This window comes from Chiloscyllium punctatum, chromosome 25, assembly GCF_047496795.1.
Source record: "Chiloscyllium punctatum isolate Juve2018m chromosome 25, sChiPun1.3, whole genome shotgun sequence".
NCBI classification, from domain to species: Eukaryota; Metazoa; Chordata; class Chondrichthyes; order Orectolobiformes; family Hemiscylliidae; genus Chiloscyllium; species Chiloscyllium punctatum.
Window position 1 is genome coordinate 70,173,267 of NC_092763.1, and position 18,835 is coordinate 70,192,101.

The following is an 18,835-nucleotide window of genomic DNA, read 5'->3' on the forward strand; positions in this document are numbered from 1 at the left end:
TACATTCTTGGGTGAGGAGCATCTCAGAAAAAATAATTTCAAGACAAATAGACTGAACCAAAGAAAGGCCTTTTATGACATAACTAATGAAGTATTTTTGAAGTGATGCCACTACGTTGCAATGCAATTTGGCAGTTATTATGTACAATAACATGGTCCCACAATCTGTAATTAGATGACTGATCAAACAATAAGCTTTACTTGGTCCATGAACTAAATTTTAGTTAGAACACTGGGAGAACTCTCCTTTGAAAAGTGCCTTTGAATCTTCTATCTCCATCTGAGACAGAACAGAGATGTGGAATAACATCTCATTAGAAAAAAAAAGACCCCTCCAACAATGCATTTACCCTGTATTGTATGTTAGTTTCAATCTAGACTTTATGCTCAACATCTTTTTTATGCAAAGAGTAGCTTGCTTCCAGCATCTGGTGGAGACAGAATCATTGGAGCTTTTAAAAGAGAATTGGAAGAGAAAACATTTATAGGTCTATAGGGAAAGGCAATGGAGTGGGACAAGCTGAGTTGATTTTGCGGAGAGCTGGTATGGACTTGAAGGGCTAAATGGTCTCCTTCTCCACTGTAACCATTGATAACAGTTTCTGCAATTGGCTTGAGATCTAAATCACTCAGAGACAAGGTGGATGGCACAGTTAGCACTGCTGCCTCAGCACCAGAGACCCAGGTTCAATTCCTGCCTCAGGTGACTGACTGTGTGGAGTTTGCACATTCTCCCCGTGTCTGCGTGGGTTTGCTCCAGTTTCCTCCCACAGTCTAAAAATGTGCAGGTTAGGTGAATTGGCCATGCTAAATTGCCCATAGTGTTAGGTGAAGGGGTAAATGTAGGGGAATGGGTCTGGGTGGGTTGCGCTTCGGCGGGTCGGTGTGGACTTGTTGGGCTGAAGGGCCTGTTTTGACACTGTAAGTAATCTAATCTAATCTAAGTGTTCTACCATGTTTTACAAATAACTTTGAGAACTTCAAGAAGATGCAAACATCAGTTTAACAATAGGATTCACATGTGCACCAAACAGCATTTGCATGTTTTGACTGACATGGTTCAATAATTTGCATTTTAATTCCTATGATATTTCAGCATGTAAAGAACGTGCTGTAAAAATTTACAGTTTGTGGGACAAATGCTGCAAAAATTTTTTGAGGTTTCAACTTTTTTTAGTAGGTTTTATACAGTGGGGAACAACGAGGATTATGTCTAAGTAAGCGAAGAGGCATTTTAGAGGCCCTAGGATAGTGTTCATCATCCATTCAAGGACTCCCAGACCCAATGACCAGTGACACAGAATTTCCTAGTTTGACAATCATGCTCGTTATCGAGTGATTGCCAACAACAACATATACAGCTGTAATTGTCAGAGGGAAATGAGTCTAGGTGGGTTGCTCTTCGGAGGGTCGGCGTGAACTTATTGGGCCGGAGGGCCTGTTTCCACACTGTAGGGAATCTAATCTAATCTAAAATTGTTTGATGGAAAGTACTTGTGAAATTTAATCTTTAACTATAAATGAACATTAGTAGAGAGCTAATTTTTAAAAAGTTCACTTGCACCTATCCTAGATATTTCCACCTCACGTGATTTTGAAATTAATGAAACCCTAAGCACTCCAGTACTGATGGTCTGACTTGAAATATTGGGACATCTCTCCCTTATTTCATGTGAGTAGTTATTCAGTTCTACACAATATTCAACATCATAATAGGATAGAAAACACAAGAACTGACAAAGTAAGGTTTGAAAACTGTCAATGATCTTCAATGGTATGCTGTGGTTGTAATGCAAGATCACCAATTACCTTCAACATGAGTTAAAGTGGGTGCATTCTGTTTAGACATACAGCCATAGCCTCTAAAATGGGAGTGGAGGTACTGCAGGTGAGAAAGTACAATCAATTTATTTTGAAGCACTTCTTTGCCCTCACCTTGAATATAATAATTCAATTCTCAAGAATGAAAAGCTGCAAGGATTCATGATCAAATGTAAAATTGCCATTTTTGAAAGGAATACATAACTAATGAAACTCATTTTATGAATCCCAGAAAAACCTAATTAAGTACATTCAAATCTGTGTACACAACAAGCAATCATTTGCAGACAGATGAACAAAAAACTGTTTGACAAGAAATCCCTCTGTACACAATTAATACTTTTGTAGGCTCCACTGCGGAGTCAGTGGGTAAATTAGTATGTAGTGCACAAGTGAGCCATGCAAAACAGAAAGGTCTGTTTGTTTGATCCTTGTTCTGCACTCAAGTTGGCCAATCTTATCCAGGGAATTAGGCAATGTGTTCCTTTGGCCGGGAGTCAGGGAGGTCCTATTTATTAGCACTTTCCAGTAACCTTTGCTGAAACATTACACAGAATCAATTCTTCCTGATGTGCTTATTCATGTATGCTGTTTGCCTGAACTGCATTTTGCGATAGCAAATTCTACATTATAACCACTCTGAATAGAGACATTTTTCTCAAATTTCTTGTTGGAACCATTAAAATAAGATAGTCAAATTAATCCAAGTTTTGGACTCCATTAAGGAGTTAAATATTTTTCGACATCTACCAATGAATCCTTTTCATAATTCATCGAACCCCTAGTGTGGAAGCAGGCCAGTTAGCTCATCGAGTCCACACCAACCCTCCAAAGATCATCCCACCCAGACATAACCCTCTACCCTATCCCTGTAACCCTGCATTTGCTACAGATAATCCACCCCTAGTCTGCACATCCCTAGACACTATGGGCAACTTACTATGTACTGTGAGAGGAAACCGGAGCACCCGGAGGAAACTCATGCAGACACGGGAAGAGTGTGCAAACTCCACACAGACAGTCACTTGAAGGTGAAATCAAACCAGGTATCTGGTGCTGTGAAGCAGCAGTGCCAACTACTGAGCCACTGTGCCACCCCCCCAAATAATAATCTTAAATAACTCAGCATTAGTCTCATCTTTTCTTAAATGCCTCAAGATGTTCATCTTTCTGATAAGTATATTCTTTCAGTTCTGGTTGAGCTTTGTGAATCCTTTTTCTGCTTTGAAAGTATGTGGTTTTGATTAAGTTTGAAATGCATGAACAAACAGCCTGTTGACATTCATTGGGCTTGCTGAATCTTCTGACTCCCTAAAGTCTTTGCATTATCTGAAAGGAACAAGTAGAAAGTGTGATGGAATATTCTCCATTTTCCTGGCATCCCATTCACCACATTGAACATTTACCCTTCCATCAATGGGGTAGCAGGCTTGAATTGTGTACCATCTACAAGGTGTCAAGGGTTCTTCCACAGCACCTTTCAAGCCCTTACAGCTACTGCCTAGAGGAACAAGTGGCTGCAAAAGAACATTACTAATTGCAAGTTTCCTTCCAAATTGCACAGCATTTTGACTTGGAACTATATCTATACCACATAGATTACAGAGGATAAAGAAGATGCTCACCATCACCTTCTCAAGGACAATTAGGGATGAGAAATGAATTCTGACCTTGCCAGAAACTCTCACAATCCATTAATGATTTTTTTAAAAAAGGCATGCTAACTCTTGGCAATACCATTTAACTAAGAGGCAGAGTTTTAGCAAATATCCATGGAATCTTGTCCCAACAGTTGCATAGCCCTTCAGAAAAGGGGAGAACATTTTAGACACAAAGCCTGTAAACTAACTTTTTTTAAGCAAAAGAACATTTTACCGCATTTTCAGAGAAATTTCAAGTCCATTTTGGAGAATGCCAAGGGATTCCATATTTTGTTGGTAATTAGTAACCTGATCAAACAAAACATATACAGTATGGACAGATACAATTGAACACATTCTGTAAGTTTTATTTTTATCATTAAAAGAGAGCAAATACAATAAATAAACTTACATTCTAAGGCTCAAACTTAAAGAAACTAGAAAAGTGACAATAATAACCTATACTAAGGAAGAAGCTTTGTTACAACTCTATGTACATTTTAGTAGTTTTATTATTTTCACTGGTACAAAAGCATTAATCTTGCTTGCACAATAGGACGTAACAGTATTAAACTGACCAACATAATTTTTCCAATCTGCAGATAATTAGAAAAAATTACTGTAATGCAATTGTAAAAAGATTTGCTATTCTGCAGTTTTGTTCTAATCTATGCATGCAAAACTGTTACAAACAAAATGATAGGCTATTCCTTTTTTATTACTTTTCTACAATTTTGAAGACTTACTTGAAGGACCAATTTTCTTCCCCAAAGTGAAGCATATGTACAATGTTGATCCATACAGTGGTGCATTTACAAAAAAATCATTTTGCTAAGAGTTTACACCTGCATAGGTACTAAACAGGAGTTTGCTACGAAACACATTTCCAATATTGTAAGCATACGGTACTTGACATGATAGCATAATCATTTTGTTTTTAACAATGTATACCACGGTAATGATAGACCGGGTTAATGATGTAAACCACAGCTGTGGTACTTAAGCAAACAAAACATTTTCCGTTTTTTCTCAGTTGGGAAGATTTCAATTTAAAAATCTTAAAATCATTTTGGGTGAAAAGGCATCTTAAACTGCATCAACCACCTGATTAATAAAGCCTTCTGAATGGCTATGAGCCCAAAAATGACTTTAGCAGTACAATCATTGGAGCTATAAAATGATAAATTAAGTCCCTAAGCATTTATTAAAAATACAATTATGGAGCTATTCCACTATGAAGATGGAAAGCTAGATATTGCTCTTTAAAATCATACCGGCTACCAATTTCACAGTAGAAAAACAAATGAGAAAAATATTTGAGAAATTGAAAACTGGCAAGAAAATATTACTTAACATGCATATCTCAGGTAAGCCAGGCATTGTAAATATTGTAAATAACCGTTCATTTTTCGAACTGCTAGATTTAAAAGCTTTCATCCCAAAGTACTGCATTAGCATCTAGCTTGATAGATATAATCAATATAACAAATAACAAGACAATGGCCAGTGAGGAGTCAGCTTGGTATTGGGTCATCCAAAATAAGTCACCTTGCATTATGGACTAAGCACCACTCTCGCACATTAGATTAGTTTTTTTCCTAACACATCTCGTCCCATCATTGATTCTATATTTATTTAATCTAGTTTAGTTAGGCACATTTTTTAAAAATCAAATGTATACATTATTACGATAAAGTTGTAAAAGAGTGATTAAAACTGCAAGATGAATGATTATGGAATCAAATGAAAATAGTCTTTCGGGGTTGAACTATGGTTGTTTAATGAGGATGTGAACCTCCTATCGTTACTCTTCCATTTTGTGGTGTTCGTGACAGAGCTACTTACAGCAGCATTTACACCTGTCCATCACTATATCGATAAAGGCTAGAACTAAGCTTTCTACCATTGTGAAGCTTTGTTTAATGGCATTGCTACCAAAATTAAGCATGACACTCTCCAGTACTTTTGATTGGTCTTCAGTGACCCTCTAGGTTTCATGTCTTAAAGACAGTGAGGTGTCACTTTAGGAAGGAGGACATAGTGATTAATTAAAGATTGATAAATATTGGAGGGTAAAGTGATTTGCTACTTTAGGAAGATGATTTTTTGTGGATTCACCAGAAAAAGAAATCAACAGCAGCCTTTTATTCCAGCCCTATAATGTAAAATGAAAAGTGCTAATACACAAAATTTCACAAATTCAGTTTCTGACCAGAAGTATGTAAAACATAAACATCTGGGTAAAGGCTGTTTGATCAGCAAAAGAAATTGAAAATTCTTTCAATACTATACATCAGATATAAATGTCCACTGGCTTCTGGCCACTTCCAATGAAGCTCCTTTAGAAACTGGATTTTAGTTCAAAACCATGACTAGATTCTGTTTAATAATCATGATGTATACTACACTGACATCATTACATTTAACAGTAAAAAAAGACTGCAAGTTACCTATACAATGGTCCAGCCACTGAATCTTTTGTTTGCCTGAAACACAACCTGGTCTGTTAGTACATTAATATCACCAATGGCTGTCTGTCAACTGTTTAGCAGGTATCACAGTCCACTTTCTTACTATGTTCAGTTCCATCATAGTTTGAATTAATTTATGCCAGTTCTCTGAAGGACTCTGGTATGACAAACTCTAATTCGGAATTGCCATCTAAGGAATTGTACCTATAAACAGGAGTGCCTTCCTGAGGAAAAATATCATCCCAACTTGTTGACTTGTTGCTTCCTATGGTCTGGGGAGTCTGCTGTGGAGTTACTGTAACATCATCATCATCATCAACATGATATACAATTCCATCTTCATTAATCTCAGCCATGGGACCTGATTCACTTGCAGTCAAGAATCCATACTGCCTAATCTGTAAGGTTTTGCACGGCAGTAAGCGGTAAAGTTTGGAATCGGAGACAGTCTCATCCTCAGCTGCACTCTTGCCGGTCTTTTTGCTATGGACTGACCTTATGTGTGATGCCATCACCTGGTAGTTGATGAAGGTTTCGCCACAGGTTAAGCACTGGTATCGCCGTTCACCAGTGTGGAGAATTTCATGCTTAGTACGATATTCTGCCAGAGGGAACACTTTCTCACAGTAATGGCAAGGGTATTTCTTCTCCCAGGAATGAACATTGAAGTGCCTTCTCAGGCTAGTCAGGCAGGCATACGATCGCTTACAAACAATACAAACATAAAAGACTCGTCCATCCACAATTAACTCGTAATGATCTTGTTCCCTTTTCATTCGTTTTGCATCTGGAAAGTGCTGATCATTAATGAATACAGGTCTTGAGTTATTTATATGATTAGCAGAATTTTCAGGCATGATTTGAATACTTGACTGGCCTTCATCGCCAGATACCTTGTCTCCAATTAGCAGTAACTTTTTTTCAGGGGATCTAGGTTCCTTGTTTTGTTTGGGTTCACGGCTGGTTAAGTCATCTTTGTTTGGTACCACAATGTGATAAGTGTTGGGGTTTGTGTCAATATTTGCATAGACTCTGCAACCTTTGGACAAAGTATCAATGGCAGCTGTTTTAACTATGGTTACAGGCTGTTTACCATCTTGAATATACTTTGTATCTAGAATCTTCGTGCTTTGCTGGCTAATTACAGTGTTCGGCCCATTTCCTGTGCCAGTGTCTGAGCTTTTGACCTTAAAATCACCAACTTTCAAGGATGCCTCTGGCAACAGAGTAACTTGTTTTGTTTGAACTAATTTGTCAGAACTCACTGATATATTGGGAATAATATTTGTTTGCAATAAATTGTTAGTAGCTACTTTGGAAGATTGTTTAGGTGGTGCAATTTCACTGCAGAAAATGACATCATCGTTATCTTCTGAGTCTTCACCGCTGGCCAAGTCTTTACCGTTACCTTTAGAATCCCTAAACTCTTCACTAGACAAAGAGAAAGCATCAGTTATTCGTGGTCCCATTCCTCCTTCTTCTACATGCACAATCAAGCATTCAGGTTCTGCTGCGGGATCAGCAGCACTTTTCTGTGAAGTGTCACTCTTGGAATCTGTCATAGAAGCTGCACTGTCTGTAGCAGGTGCTACTGGTTTTAACTTTGAAAGAGATTCCCCTAAGTCAGCAAGGAACTTTAGCCCCAGGGCCTGCCCAGACTGAATTAACTCACTCACAAGTTCAGCATTTACACGCACCAATTTGGAGCTGTAGATAAAATTCAGGACTTCTGCAAATACTTCTGCTCTGACAAAGTTCAATTCAAGGACTTGTCCATATCTGTTGCTAGTCACATCGAGAGTGAAAAGTTGACGGAAGTAGCTACTGGCAGATGACAAGACATTCTTATGTGCACGAAATTTGCGATCTTCCACGATTATAGTAATATCACAGAATAGTCCTTGGGCACGCTGCTCATTTAGAGACTGCAACAATGTTCCTGAATGATGAATGTCCGTTGCACTAATAAGTTTTTTGCTCTCCATAACTAGATCAAAAATAAAAGATAACATTTCCAATGAGAGAAAGTCAGCTGGCTAGATGATCAAATTTTAAGTAAAAAGAAAAATTACTCCAAACATCTTACAATTACACCAACAGCAATGACTTATCAGATTCCCTAAGAACACTGATCATTGCTACAGTTTTAGATAAAAACAGTAGTATTTATTTTATTTTATTCTATGAAACAGTAAAGACTTGATGCACCTCTCTACTATACTGAATGTGACTGAATCCAATTTATAACACATCACATATAATTTTGAGTACAGTGTATAATCCCACAGAAACACTGCAGAATAAAGATTTACAACAAGTCCATGCAGTAATATTTTTCCACAATTAAATCTAAATGATTTTGAAGTTAAGAAATTAATTTAAAATAATTCACCTGAAGAGAGCTCTTACAGCATACATTTTGTTTTGTTAAAACTTGGGCAATGAAATTTGACAAGGACTCTTCCAATCTCCCACTTTAACTTGAGCTAAAACAGCTTTTAAGTTGTTTCTCCGGTGATATTCTCAATGCTTGGTGGCCACCTCAGTATTTGAAATGGATAGGTAGACCAAGTTGTACTTTCAAAGTAACATTAATATAGGACACAGGAAATTCTTGGTTTGAGGGTTACGCAGTTCATGCTTTAGAGAAGGTAATAGGAAAAGACAAGAAATGCTAACCCAGACACTGACTCCCAAATCCCATGTGCAAACAAAATAAAAGTAGGCCAGGCCTGTTTCAGTTCATTTATATAGCAGCTAGACCCCTTCTTCTGGTCCCTGAGCTCCATCAAGTAGCTTTTGCCAACTTGTTGTTCATCTTCTCTTCAGCACTGAATCAGTCACTAAAGGAAAAGTTGTTTGGTTCAAGGGTACACAGGAATCTACATAAGCAGTGGAGCCAAAAAGAAGATTGGATGGATCCTAACTGTCGCAAGTTAACAGAAACAAAACACCAGCCACAGAGCCAAGTTCAATAATTCCAATTCTAGATAACTGCTGAGAGCTCTGAATTAAAGAGTAACCTTGTACCAGAAAATATTTTCTAGTGATGTACAAGAAGAACAAGATTCTTTTTCACATTTAGTTTAATTGTTCATGGGCTTCTTGTGTTACTTATATTAACATATTTCAATTAAATGAAAAATCAAGGGAACAGCTCAAACTAAGGTGATAGGACCACAAGACACAGGAGCAGAAAGAAGTAGGTTGGTCTACCCATCCAGTCTGCTCTGCCATTCAACAAGATCATGGCTGATCTGATAACTCTCAAATCCACTTTCCTGCTTTCTCCTCGGAACCCTCAATTCTCTTACTGATTAAAAGTCTGTATATCTCAGCCCTGAATATACTTAAAGATCCAGCCTCAACAGCCTTCGCAGTAAAGAATTCCACAGATTTGTTACCCAGAGAGAAGAACGTCCTCCTCATTTCAGTTTTGAATGTCTGACCCCTAGGTCATAAATTTATTTTGTTAGATTCTGCCTCTTGGTAGTTCGGGAGAACTGGGTTTGGGAAAATATTGAGCATTTGATTGCTCAGTTTTCTGCTGCTGAGTGCTCTTCATTCATACTTAACAACTGAATTTAACTATTTTTAATTCATTCATGTTTAATAAATTAGATAATAACTTTACTAGGTCTTTATTTTAGCTAATCATTATTCACATGGGGAGGCAATGGCCTAGTGGTATTATTGCTAGACTATTAAAACAGAGACCCAGATTATGTTCTGGGGCCCTGGGGAAATGTGACTCCAGACCAACAGCAATGTGGTTGACTCTTAACTGCCCTCTGGGCAATTAGGGATGCTGGCTTGACCAGTGATGACCACATCTCACGAATCAATTTTTTAAAATGCACAAATGCCACTTTTGAGGACTGATTTTATGTATGATTTCAAGGTGAGGCACACTGGAAGCAAGACTTCAAATCAAATATGGATCACTTAAATCATCACTTAAACTGGAGATCTGAAATCAAAAAACAGGAAGTGCTGGAGAAACTCAGCAAGTCTGGCAACATCTATGGAGAGAGCAACTGAGTTCAATGAAAAAGTCAAAAGTTTTGACTGAGTTATTGGGCTTGAAACATTAACTCCCCTTTCACTCTCCACAGATGCCGCCAAACCTGCTGTGTTGCACCAGCACTTTCAGTTTTTATTATATAATTAAAGGTATTATCGAGAAAACTAGCTAAAATTTTGTGCTGTGTATAATTTCTATTCATGTAAATGAATGATAATATTACTTTAGCAAATATTTCTTAAGTTCTACGTTTACCTTTATTAATTATTTTCAAAGGTCACGATTTCTTTGCAATGATCTGCAAAACCAAAAACATATAATTTTAGTTTTAAATGAAAGCTTCTAGAAAATAATAAAAATCCAGACAGCATTTAAAACAAAAAACATGCTATCACTGACTAGCTGTCTGAAGATCGGTGCAGTCAAGTTTATTCGCCTTCAACTTGTTTTCAATGTGAAACACATTACAAAAATACACTATTTTTATTATGCCAAAAATATTTTCACATTTCAGTTCCAATTTTTGCAAGCCTTTCACATCTTACTAACCATATTAATATTGATTTCTGCCCTAGGTTTATGTATATTTTGTACTTCTATGACCTTCATGGTTCCAAGCAATATCTGAACAACTAAATATCATAGTTATTTCACTGTCCCTCTGCTTCAGAACTTAAGTTCAAAGGCTGAGAGCACATATAGAGCTTAAAGAGTAATATAAACTGCTTTGATTTTCCTCTCCACTCCTTATATTTGAAGGGCTCAACTGTTTACTGAGGTATGTTTTCATAGGCAGCAAATAACATTGTACAAATGTTCATTATTTACGGAAGCCTCAGTATGGCAGAACACATACACAGCCACTCTCCAACATCAAGTGGCCAATTTCTCTGTGAACCTCAATTGTCACTGCTTACTATAAGACATGAAAAGACAGTATCACACCAACCCCAGTTACACCCTCATTCAAAATTTACATTTTCCACTTTCAGTTCTAATGGCAGGAGCACTGCATGAATGAGAATGGTGAAGGGGTAAGTGTAGGGGAATGGGGCTGGGTGGGTTGCGCTTTGGCAGGTCGGCATGGACTTGTTGGGCCGAAGGGCCTGTTTTCACACTGTAAGTAATCTAATCTAATCTAATCTAATCTGAACATTTTCCCCTCATTGTCAACAACAGCATTGCTCTGGTTGAAACCACCTAACCCAATAGGATCAGGATCAAATCCAACTTTTCTGTCTCTGTAGAATACCAGGCAATACATCTTGCTATGTGCCATCAATGTATTCCTATATAAAATCAAATTCTATACACTACATAATTAGTAACATTCGGAATTTTGAATCAAAATTCCCTTTTCAGTTTAGGCTACAATGTACCAAATTAAAAATATAAAGCATGTAACTAAATTCACAAAACAAATAAAAAATGCCTGGAACTAGTAAGTATCAGTAGCCATTTCAGTACAAATTCAAAATCGTTATATCACACAGTTAAAAGCAAAACATGAAGATTTGGCAATGCAAGGTATAGGACTTGAAAACACTGAATTAAAATAAATCTGTTGCACATTGACTTTCATCAACAAAATAACCAGAAGCTGCGGTTTTTTTGGTTTTTGTAATTCACTTATGGGACATGGGCATCACTAGCTAAATTAGCACTTACTGCCCATCTCTAGTTGCCCTTGAGAAGGTGGTGGTGAGTTGTAGTCCAGTTACCTTAACAAAGAGAATAACTAGCAGTTAAGAATTGAAGAAATGAAACAACAGCTTTGAAATTCCTCCACATAGTATTTTTACTGCAGCGGTTAATGTAATTATGTCCAATTCCTGTGTGCAGTATTGTACTTAAATCATTCAGTACTTTCTAAATGTTTTCTCTGAACATCGCACAGAAGAATTTGACATGCAAGTGTTAACTACTGCGCTAACAATAGCAAAAGGAAGGAATTTTAACATTTTTTCCTCAATGCATGGATTAATGAATTTGTGAAAATAATGTACTTGACATAAAAGCTGAACCAAAACTAATGAGTGAGGAATTTCTAACCTTGGCCTTATAGGCAATTTTCTGTACTCCACCAACAACACAACCTCTATGTGATACCCTCAGAAATTGTGGGGTAAATCCATCTTTTTTAATCAATGGTTTAAACCCTACCTTAAAACAACTGGGTTGTACCATTTATGCCTCTCAGACAGCCTCTATTGTGCCTCTCACTCCTCATACAAATTTCCAGTTAGTTTTAACAGGTGAAAATGATATAAAATAATGTTCTTTCCATCAAAGCTGTTGTCTACGCTATGTCACTTTGACCAGTTTCGACATAAATTTGTTTTACTCATATTGTCCGTGCTTTGGACAGTTCAACTAGTTTATGTATTAAAAACCTTTATCCAAGCTCTCTTGACGCAGAGGTGGTCAAAGCAAAACAGAATTCAGTTTGTGGTTCAACTTGATTTTATTAACTAAATACTCCTTATGAAAAACACCATGTGAGAATGTCTCAAATTGCTACAATATTTCCTGTCTTCTTGCTCTATCTGCCTGAGAAAGAATATTACTCACAATAATCTTCTCTCTGATGTAGGGCTGGCTCTCTTCTACAAAGGTGGGTCTCACAGGTCAGGATAGATTTTCTCTTGGATGTTTTTGGGTTGCTGCATGGTCTTCTGCCATGAGCCTTGCTCCTAGCCTTTACTGGAAGGATGACTTCTAACGTATGTTTGTATTGCCCTTACACCAGACTTTCCCATATATTTTGTGTCCTTTGGCCAAATAGAGGCATGAACAGAGCTTCAAAGCGTCCAATTGGTCATGCCAACACCCTCCACTGTTGCCATGCCGGGATGGTGTAAAGTGCACATCCACAGGTGCTGGCTGGAAGTCAAGGTGCCAGAAGTCTGATTGATACTTCTCCAATACATAATCTTCGGGCTGGTTGTAACTGGATCCCCTGAACTTCTGACCTTGGTTTCTGCTGTTCTCTGTAGCCAATATCTGGTAGCTGCTGTTTAGTTGGCCAAATTTCTGTCATGCCTGATTTTTCCAGCTGTGGATTGATTTAGAATGCCCAATTTTGGGCCCCTGGTCACTTGACCATACCTGGGTGCTAAACTTGTGAGACGAACAGGAAGGTCAGAATTGTAATTAACTTACAATTCAACACAATTTTATTCACGACATGCACTGAAGTTACAACAGGGGTTGTATGACTGATTACTATTTAAATATATATATTATCGAAATATAATTCAATTCCCGCCTCAAGCGACTGACTGTGTGGAGTTTGCATGTTCTCCCCGTGTCTGCGTGGGTTTCCTCCGGGTGCTCCGGTTTCCTCCCACAGTCCAAAAATGTGCAGGTCAGGTGAATTGGCCATGCTAAATTGCCCGTAGTGTTAGGTAAGGGGTAGATGTAGATGTAGATGTAGGGGTATGGGTGGGTTACGCTTCGGCGGGGCGGTGTGGACTTGTTGGACCGAGGGGCCTGTTTCCACACTGTAAGTAATCTAATCTAATCCCTGTTCTTCAGCAACAAAATTCCGAATTCTTAAATTAATTACTCTACCAATTGCAAAGTTAAGTCTTTGTCACTATTCATTGATGGAATAGCTGCCAGTTGTTCCTTCTTAGCCTTCCCGGCTACATCCTTCCGGAAAATTCTCTGGCCCTCAGCCAATCATCTTCCAGGTCAAAGTCAAGGCAGCCAATGGGATCCCAATATGTCAAGGGTACTTTCCCCTTCTCCATATGTGGTCATGACAGGAACCCAGGGCACCAGTGAATTTGCTTACCTTACTCCAATACACAAACCAGTCTCATTTTCCAGGGCAAGTACAGCTTATCCTAGTTTGCCTTTATCTTGTGCGAATACTTTGTGCTCGGCCTATCATGAAAGTCCATTGGGCCTGACTGCTTAAAGATTGCCCATTTTGATTTCAGAGAGGTAAAAACAATGACTGCAGATGCTGGAAAGCAAATACTGGATTAGTGGTGCTGGAAGAGCACAGCAGTTCAGGCAGTATCCAACGAGCAGCGAAATCAACGTTTCGGGTAAAAGCCCTTTTATTCCTGATGAAGGGCTTTTGCCCGAAACGTCGATTTCGCTGCTCGTTGGATACTGCCTGAACTGCTGTGCTCTTCCAGTACCACTAATCCATTTTGATTTCAGACCTGGCCTTCAGGCCTTGGGCTACCTGTCCACAATGCCAACACTCAAACCAGTTCGGCTCATGTAATCTGATTCATCATTGCCACTACTTGCAAAAATGGATCCGGAGAAGCAAAAATTTTTTGTTTTACAATTTTTATAACCTGACAAAAATATTTTAGGCTGTTCATTTCTGCACTGAGGCTGCTGTGTTATAAGATACCTTCACTTACTTATAAAACATTATTGAGCCGATTAATCAAATAATACCAAGAATGCTGTTTGGGTTGGAGAGTTTTAGCTATGAAGAGAGATTGGATAGAATGGTTTTGTTTTCCTTGGAGCAGAGGAGCCTGAGGGGGGACATGATTGAGATGTATAAAATTATGAGGAGCAAAGGGTAGACAGGAAGAAACTTTTCCCTTTGGTGGATGGGTCAATGACCTGGGGACATAGTTTTAAGGTAAGGGGCAGGTGTATTAGAGGGATAGGAGGAACTTTTTCTCATCCAGAGGGTGATAAGCATCTGGAACTCTGCTTGTAAGAGTGGTAGAAGCATAAATTCTCATAACATTTAAGAACTATTCAGTTGGGCTCTAATGATGCCAAGGCATTCAAGGCTATGGGCCAAGTGCTGGAAAATGGAATTAGAATAGTTAGGTGGTTGTACATGATCAGTGCAGACTTGGTGAGCTGAAGAGTTTTTCTCTGTGCTGTAGACCTCCATGACTGGAAACAAATTTCTGGTCAGCAGTGAAATAATAATGTTCATCATGGATCTCAAGGCAAAAGCCCAAAAATCTCATGATCCCTCTGGTGTGATTTTCTTCTTTCCCGATAAGAGTCTAAAACTGGTGCCAAATCAAAGGATCTCTATGCATGCATCAGCAAGCAAAATATGCAGCCAATTACATTAAAATATTATTGCAGACAGCATTCAATCTCTTTGCTAATCACAAAATAAATGATTGAGTGTGTAAAAGATTAAATTAAATATCAATATAAACAAAGCTTTTTTTGAAAAGTAGAAGTTGGAGATTTATTTTTACATTGCAGAAATGTGACAGTTGCAAGTTTAAAATTAGCTTTAAGATTGCCAGTGAAGGTGCTTAGCAGTACTTATGACATTATTTCCCCATTAAAAACTTGCTTTCAGCTTATTTAACAAGATGCAACTTTATCAAGAGGTTTTTTAAATTGCAAAACTAACAGTAACCAAATCGATGTTTGCTTAGGGGTTGTACTCCAAGGAGATCTCAACTTCTGGAGTTTTTGGGTCATTCTGTGTTTGTGTGGTAACATGAAGTTGCTGTTAGTTTCAATGCAAGAATGAAGGTGAACAATGAGAGTTTTGTCATCATTACCATCTCAAAATACTGACCATTTTCAAATGATTTAGCACTCTGTGGTGCCTTCCTTACAGCACTTAAGGAAATGAATAAAGTGCCTTCATTGATCTGTTAAGTACAAATCCCCTCCTGCAACTAGCCACTGAAAGTTGCCAGTTAACATGTTTTTTATTGAGTAAAAGCTAGTAATAATGGAATCACTTAAGACAGACTAATCAGAGCAACAGAGTTAGTTGTGGTTGATCTAATAAACAACAAAACTTGAATTTACATAGCATTCTCCATCCAGTAAAGTATCCCATAATAGTGTTATCAGAAACAAATTATTGAGTCACATAATGAGCTAATTGGACGTGATCAACAGCTTGGTCATAGGTAAGTTTAAAAGGAGTCTTCAAGAAAGATGGAGAAAGGGCACAACCTTTTTAAATAATGAAGCAAAGAAAACCAAGACAGTCCAAAAGTATTAGAGGAACGCAGTTCTTGTAGGGCTTTGGGGCCAAGGTAGGTTACAAAATAGGGTGTAGCAAACCCATGAAGGAATTTGAACACAAGTATGAGGATAAATTTAAGGTGTTGCTGATCTAAGTGCAAATGTAGGCCTGTGAGCACAAAGATGTTGGTGAGTGGAACATGAAGTTGGCAGACAGCTTACGGAGTCATACAGCACAGAAACAGGCCCTTCAGTCCAACTCATCAACACTGTCCAGACATCCCAATCTGACTTCATCCCATTTGCCAGCATTTGGCCCATATCCTTCTAAATCCTTCCTATTCATATACCCATCCAGATGCCTTTTAAAGTGCTATAATTGTACTGGCCTCCATCACTTCCTCTGGCAGTTGATTCCATATGCAGACCATCCTCTGCCTGAAAAAGTTACCCCTCAGGTCCTTTTTAAACCTTTCCTCTCTCACCTTAAACCTATGTCCTTCTGGTTTTGGACTCCTTCATCCAAGGAAAAAGACCATGCTATTCATCCTATCCATGCCCCTCATGATTTTATGCACCTCTTTAATGTTGCCCCTCAGCCTCCGCTGCTCCAGGGATAAAAGCCCTAGCCTATTCAGTCTCTCCCGATAATTCAAACCCTCCAGCCCCAGCATCTTTGTAAATCTTTCCTGCAGCCCCTCAAAAATTTAATACGAGCTAAAGTTTATACAGGGTGAAAGATGGGAGACCAGTCAGGAGTGCTTTGAAATGCCAGCAATAAAGGTGTGACGTATTACATATTTCACATCAGAGATAGAAATCTGAAAAAACACTCAATATTTAAATCCACCACCTCATATGGTATTGAGCCTTGGGAATATAATGCTACGTTGATTCCAGCCAAAGCTGGAAAGGGCCTACGGATGGCATTAGCATTTCAGGTTTGAGAGCCATTCCTAACCACAAACACACGAGCTCCACTGTGAAGAAGAAACTTGATTAGGTTCAGTGTGATATTTTGCTGTGACTCATCGAGATGGGCATTGGTCATCAGGCAGACGGCAGAAAGTATACTTACACTCTATTTTTGGCAATGCAGAGGAGTAAATGAAAGAGTTAAAGAATATACCAAAACCCACTTTTTCTTCATTTTAACAAAGAGCTGCTCACCATTTTGAAGATGCTGCCAAATCTTAATGAAATAGGACCTCAGTCATTAGTAACGAGCAAGACTGAGTCACGTTAAAAAGTCTGCAAAGTGACTATAAATGATATCTGACATGAAAATAGTCAATACAAAACATCATGACTATTAATTTTAGTTTTTCAATACAAAAGAATGAGATCTGTTTTGTCCTCATTGTAATAGACTCCTTCATGGCCTGTTGCCTGGATACTTGTGGACTGGCAAGGGGTTTGGCTGAAACACATCGTTTCTGTGGTTCTGACTCATGTTCTTTATTACTATATGTTAATAATTTGATTCAACTGGCCAGAAAATAGTCAAGAATTTTCAGCCATGACTGCCAACAATGAAGAAGTAGGTCGTTCTGACTGAAAGCTGAACACAAGATTTATGCTTTTGTTTAAGAGAACTATATTTGCTATACTACAGTGATTTTTAAAAAATTAAACGCAGTTGTGGAGCGGTTGGGGGGGTGGGGAATGTGGTTGAGGGCAGGGAGTTTGTAGTATTATTATAAGCATCAAGATCAAACCTTCACTGAAAAATTAACTGAGAAAACAATGACAATCCAATTTATTTTGTAAATTATTCAATCATAAAGACAAATGGTGGGGTAAGAGATGGGCAAACATCCTGGATTAACTCCATCGCTGTTTTTGATTTCTCTCAATGCCTCACCTTGGCAACCCAACTGCGAGTGATTAGGGATTACCATTTTATGGCACAACTTTTGTAACATATTACCTCATCACAAATGAATCTTTTCAAAGATTCAGACATAAAATATCGGAGTCCTAAAGCACAATGTTCTAAGTGGCAGAAGATGGAGTCAAGACTGCAAACCTTCACATCAGTCTAATTACAATCACAGAGACATGTAATCTAATGCACAGTTTCACTTGTTGGCAGTTTCACCTTCGCCACTTTTCAGATCCTAGGTATGCACATGTTTCTCCTTGACCCTACCCATCTCCTCTACTAAAATAAAGCAGTGAAATTTGCCCAATGGAGTTTATAGCTGAAAATGTGTTGCTGGAAAAGCGCAGCAGGTCAGGCAGCAGCCAAGGAACAGGAGAATCGACGTTTCGGGCATAAGCCCTTCTTCAGCCCATTCCTGAAGAAGGGCTTATGCCCAAAACGTCGATTCTCCTGTTCCTTGGATGCTGCCAGACCTGCTGCGCTTTTCCAGCAACACATTTTCAGCTCTGATCTCCAGCATCTGCAGTCCTCACTTTCTCCACAATGGAGTTTATAGCAGATTTCTAATACCCAAGAATGCCCTCTGTTTATTTGTCTAATTTCCCATGGTCGCAACTGCAACACACCAAAAATTAAAAAGGCATTCTGGATAGTGGTGCTGGAAGAGCGTTGGAGGGCATCTTTAACCACGTGGGAAGGGAAATTGTGGTCTCTCAAGAAGGCGGCCATCTGGTGTGCTCTGTGGTGGAACTGGTCCTCTTGGGAGCAGATACGGCGGAGGCAGAGGAATTGGGAATATGCGATGGCATGTTTGCAAGTGGTAGGGTGGGAAGAGGTGTAATCCAGGTCGCTGTGGGAGTCGGTGGGTTTGCAAAAATTGTCAGTGTCAAGTCGGTCATCATTGATGGAGATGGAGAGGTCCAGGTAGGGGAGGGAGGTGTCAGAAATGGTCCAGGTAAATTTAAGGTCAGGGTGGAATGTGTTGGTGAAGTTGATGAATTGCTCAACCTCCTTGCAGGAGCACGAGGTGGCGCCAATGCAGTCATCAATGTAGCGG

At 38.7% G+C, this 18,835-nt stretch overlaps 1 protein-coding gene across 1 annotated transcript in view; it reads right to left on the reverse strand.

The window, feature by feature from the left end:
* Positions 1-3,813: 3,813 nt before the first annotated feature.
* Positions 3,814-18,835, reverse strand: part of zbtb33 (zinc finger and BTB domain containing 33) — a 36,498-nt gene continuing 21,476 nt past the window's right edge. The window contains 3 exon segments of the mRNA XM_072595500.1: positions 3,814-7,919; positions 10,212-10,221; positions 10,223-10,254. Of these exon segments, the coding sequence (XP_072451601.1) occupies positions 6,067-7,919; positions 10,212-10,221; positions 10,223-10,254 (1,895 nt within the window). The 3' untranslated portion in view covers positions 3,814-6,066.